General features: G+C 44.9%; 1 protein-coding gene across 2 annotated transcripts in view; it reads left to right on the forward strand.

Annotated features, from left to right (window-relative positions):
* The window catches only part of Lias (lipoic acid synthetase), an 18,350-nt gene that overhangs the window by 8,804 nt on the left and 4,376 nt on the right, over positions 1 to 5,170 (forward strand). For both annotated transcript variants that reach the window (XM_005359266.2, XM_026785257.1), the window contains 3 exons: positions 2,108 to 2,253; positions 3,637 to 3,707; positions 4,801 to 4,912. In XM_005359266.2, the coding sequence (XP_005359323.1) occupies positions 2,108 to 2,253; positions 3,637 to 3,707; positions 4,801 to 4,912 (329 nt within the window). The remainder of the gene's footprint in view (positions 1 to 2,107; positions 2,254 to 3,636; positions 3,708 to 4,800; positions 4,913 to 5,170) is intronic.

The raw sequence follows: 5,170 nt of genomic DNA on the forward strand, positions 1-5,170 counted from the left end.
CAAAACCAAGAATAATAGTGCATACTTTTAATCCCAGCACCCAGGAGACAGAAGCAGGTGGGTCTCTAAGTTTTAGGCTAGCCTGTTCTACATTTCACATCCTAGGCCAGCCAAGGCTACATAGTCAGACCTTGTCTCAGATAGAAACCCACACAGCACCCACACGCACACTCACACACGGGAAAGGAGACACTATGCTTTATTCTTCCTACGAATTGTAGCAGTCGGGAACTATGGAGGACTCGATTCCACATAATGAGCATATTCAGTTTTGAAAAAAAAAGTTTTTAGCTACAGACAAGATTAATATTTTCATTAGACTTTCTCAAGTATTTGACTGTGATTTTATTAGTCACTCCCCATTATTCTGTGTCACAGACCTACAGAAGTTGCAGTGAATGGTACCCAGCACATGGCTCCTGGACTGTAGTCATTGCAGGGTATAGCTTCAATCCAGTGGAGAAATACTTTGTAAAAAATAACCTGGATGACTGGAGAGATGGCTCAGAGGTTAGGAGCACTGGCTGCCCTTCCAGAGGTCGTGCATTCAATCCCCAACAACCACATGGTGGCTCACAACCATCTATAATGAGATCTGGTGCCCTCTTCTGATTTACAAGCAGAACATTGTATACATAATAAATACATAAATATTTTTAAAAAGTAGCTTTGGGCTAGCTAGGTGGCTCAGTGGGTGAAGGTCTTGTTGCTGAGCCTGATGACCTGAGTTCACTCCCCGGCACCCACGTGGTGGAAGGAGAGAGCTAACTCTAGCAAGCTGCCCTCTGACATGCTCGCCCCCGAGAAAATAAACAATAAAGACAAATGTTTGAAGTCCACCTTGCTAAGTGTAGTGGCACACAGCTGTCATCCTAGCCAGCACACAGGCTGAGGCAAAAGGGTTGCAAGTTCAAGACCAACATAGTTAGCGTGACTGCCCCACAAAGTGTTAGCTTTCTATACTGTCAGTTTTATGGAGGTTTTTTAAATTGCTCTTTTTAAACTTACATTTGTGTGTGTGTGTGTGTGTGCAAGTCACAAGATAACGAACTGTTCTTGTTGTTTGTTGTTTTCCTTCTATATGGGTGCATTGCTGTGCACTGTGTGCATGCAGTGCCCTGGAAGGCCAGAGGCCAGAGGGTGTTTATCCCTTGGAACTAGAGTTACACACTTAACGTCCTGTGGGTACTGGCACTTGAACCTGAATCCTCTGGAATGGCAGTCAGTTCTAACCGCTCAGCCATCTCTTCAACTCCCTGCCTCTTATTTAAATTAAAACAAAACAAAAATACAGAACATAGGCTGCATTAGAAGTCAGCTAAGCGCTGGTCTTCCATTATCCCTTTGCATTCCTTCTCATTTAAGCCACTGTGGTTTGGCCATTGTTGAAGGGTCTCCACCCAGTCTGTGGTGAGATCGTCAGCAGTGGGTGCCAGTCTCCCTGGTTTCACTTCAGAAACTTACCCTTTCCAGCGAAAATCCCAGAATGCTTTTCCTCCAAGCCTGCAGTGTTACTATGTGCCAGCAGAGGGCAGCCCAACCTGTAGGAAAGAAAAGCACATAAAAGTTTCAACCCCAGAAATGTGCGTTCTGGTACGTTTTGTGCTCAGAGTGGGGTTTGTCTGTCTTTTGTCCAGTTTCTTTTCTTGCTAAAGGTCATTCTAATTTTGAGCTTCAGGTTCTGAGTTTTCAGTGTATAAACCGAATAGCTTCCAGTCTGGGCTTCTCTGTCCCAGGCTTGAGAGGCCTGAAAAGTTGATATATCTAGGAAGCCAGTGAGGCCTCGTTTTCTTTCCCACGTTAATTACCTCTGTGCACATGTGTTCCACTGATACAGATGCTCACCAACTGTGGGTCACGTGTTCCGGAGCAGTGTTTCTCCTCCTTCCTGATGCTGGGACCCTTCAATATACTTCCTCATGTTATAGTGGCCCCAGCCATAAAATTATTTTCATTGCTACTTCACAACTATTGTTTTGCTACTGTTATGAATCATAATGTGAGATCCAGTGGTCTTAAGCTACCCCTGTGAAAGGTTGAAAACACTGTTCTAGAATGTGCTTTCTGGTTGAACTTGCTTTGTCACTGAGAGCTGCCCATTTTCCAGGAAAGTTCGTGACCCCCGGGCCAATTTTGACCAGTCTCTTCGTGTATTGAAACATGCTAAGAAAGTTCAGCCTGATATTGTTTCCAAAACATCAATAATGCTGGGCCTAGGTGAAACAGATGAGCAAGTCCATGCAACAATGAAAGGTAAAGATGTTGAAAACCAGAAACCCCTTTCCTTTAACGGTCAGTGGTAGCCGGAACTCCATTTAAAGAGCCTGTTAAATGCATGCTTCCTCCATAGTCTTAAGCGCAGGTGACGGTGAGAACAGCGTACCTGGCGTGCAGCTGTAGGCCTGCAGGAGCATTCGGCCTTCTTTATCATCATGGAACGGTGTGTGTGGTGCTTAACACAGGGATCTTGAGTCCTTGTCCTCGCCTGTTCCAGTGAGAATGAGATTGCACTCTGTCATTGAGTGGTGTGGAAAGCCAGTTCGGCACCAGGCTCTGGTGGATGAGATTCTGAAGGCTGTGGCTTTAGCTTAGTAATAGAGCGCTTGTCTACCAAGTACAACTGAAAAAGAAAGACTCTGATATGTCACAGGCCAAGTCACACTCCAGGAGCACAGCCTGCTCACCAGGGCAAAGCCCAGGCAGCACGTTTGACTCTTTTTACCTTAGGATAGTTGTTCCTTCACCTTTTTTTTTTAAAGGCAGAGTTGGAGTTTATTTTTTTTTTAATATTTATTTATTTATTATGTATATAGTATTCTGTTTGTATGCCTGCAGGCCAGAAGAGGGCACCGGATCTCATTACAGATGGTTGTGAGCCACCATGTGGTTGCTGGGAACTGAACTCAGGAGCTTTGGAAGAGCAGGCAATGCTCTTAACCGCTGAGCTATCTCTCCAGCCCAGAGTTGGAGTTTATTAAGAAAAGATTTTAGGTGTTAGGGCTGGAATGATGGCTCAGCCATTAAAGGCCAGGCTAACAACCAAATACATAAGAATTCGGTTCCTAGCACCTTTTCAGTCACCAGAAACAGAAAAACAAAGAAAAAAAAGATTTTTTACATAGACTTAAGCATGCGGATGACTAGAGACACACTCAGGAGAAGGAAGAGTACAGCCAGGCACGGCATGGCTTCTGTTTGATAGCATTAAGTGCCTTTCTTCTTCCTTTTTTTCTTTTTCTTTCTTTTTTTTTTTTTGTTTTGTTTTGTTTTGTTTTGTTTTGAGTATCTGTGTAGCTCCAGCTGTCTTAGAACTTGCTCTGAGGCCAGCTTGGCCTCAAACTCAGAGATGCACTTGCCTCTGCCTCTTGAGTGCTGAGACTCAAGGTGTGCGCCAGCATATCCAGCCTTGAGTTTTTCTGTCTCCCGGTTTCACACTACAGTGGTAACCGTTCTGTTTCCGATTCCCATCAGCATCCCTGGCTCATGTGTTTCTGAATGACTGGGTTTCCTCCCACCTCGCATTGCCTGTGGTGACAGAGCACACAGGGTGGGAGCTGTCCTCACGGGACCTGTGCTTAGTCTGTAGCTGTGCCTGAAACAGCTGCTGCTGGAATCCTTGCTGTTCTTCCCTTTCAGCACTCCGCGCAGCCGATGTGGACTGTTTAACTCTAGGACAGTATATGCAGCCAACGAAGCGCCACCTTAAGGTACAAGTGTCTTGAGTTGCCAGATATTTTCTTAGTAATTTGAAGTAAATCTTCACTGTCCACAGGTAAAAATAAGAAGCTATTAGCTTTTTAGTATAATGTTCCATGTGCACGTGCAAGTTTCCATCTTCTTGCCCACATAAAGCAGTGACTTACTGCTACCCAGTTGTTCAAGTCAAGTGGACATACAGAGAAAGTTAAAGGTTGGGAGATTTTTGCATTTGGTGATCCTGCAAAGGAAGGCAGGTGTCTGTTTCTGTAATAGAGTATATATTTACTGGAGAAAATTGTGTTGAGTACTATCATGTCCTATAGCACGTTCGGGCTGTTGCTCAGTGGTAGAGCACTTGCCTAGTATGTGTGAGGTCCTAGTCCAACCATTAGGACTGCCAAACAGACAGACAGACAGACAGAGAAACCAAAATAAAACATGTACCATGTACAGTGCTAAACATAAGACACAAGATGAATTAGTCTTGTCCTCAGGCGTCTTATAAGGGGACTTAGAGTGACATTAGGGTGCTTGCAGACTGAGTTCACGTCCCAGAACTCACGTTGTCTTTTAGCCAGACGGCGGCATGTGCTTATAATCCCTGCACAGGTGAGACAGACACAGGTAGATTCCTGGGGCTTGATGGCCAGCCAGCCTGACCTACTTAAGAGTTCCAGGCCACTGAGGGTAGCAAAAGAAGGTGGAATGTCTGAGGAATGACTTCCAAAGTTGTTGATGGCCTATACACATGTACACAAGCACCCACAAAAATGTGCGCGCACGCGCACACACACACACACACACACACACACACGGAATCTTACAGGAAGGACCAGTTCTTGCTTCTACTATTAATACATGAAAGAAAAACATAAGTAATCTTTGTACTCTCATTTTTCCCCTTTAGAACAGCTAATGTAGTACAAGGTGACATTCTCTCCTCTCTGAGTCCTCTGTGGTTATGCTCTGATAGAGGCCAGCAACATGTACATGGGGAGGGGGCTGGATAAACACCGAGCCCTTCCGAGTACATAGACTTTATATAGAATTAGAGTTACTTAGCATTCTGAAATCTGTTCTGAAGAGATTCTTTGCATCAAGGTTGAAGAGTACGTTACTCCTGAGAAGTTCAAGTACTGGGAAAAAGTAGGAAATGAGCTTGGATTTCATTACACTGCAAGTGGCCCTTTGGTGCGCTCTTCATATAAAGCAGGTAAGTTTGCCTCGGGTGCTGCTTCTTTTTAGAATTAATTTCCATTTATTTCCCACAGCTATGTTCCACCCCAAACCACCAAAGTTCTAAAGCAAATTGCAATAGGTGGTTGTCGGCTGTCAGGGGAATAAAAGGAGACTGTCTTTTCCTGGAGCCTCGTTCACAGCTTGGCTCTGTGGGGTCACAGACAGAGGGTGCTCTCCAGGCTCACTGTCTCTGTGCACTCTGTGGGGTCACAGACAGAGGGTGCTCTCCAGG

Source organism: Microtus ochrogaster, linkage group LG1 (genome assembly GCF_000317375.1).
Source record: "Microtus ochrogaster isolate Prairie Vole_2 linkage group LG1, MicOch1.0, whole genome shotgun sequence".
Classification (NCBI taxonomy): Eukaryota; Metazoa; Chordata; class Mammalia; order Rodentia; family Cricetidae; genus Microtus; species Microtus ochrogaster.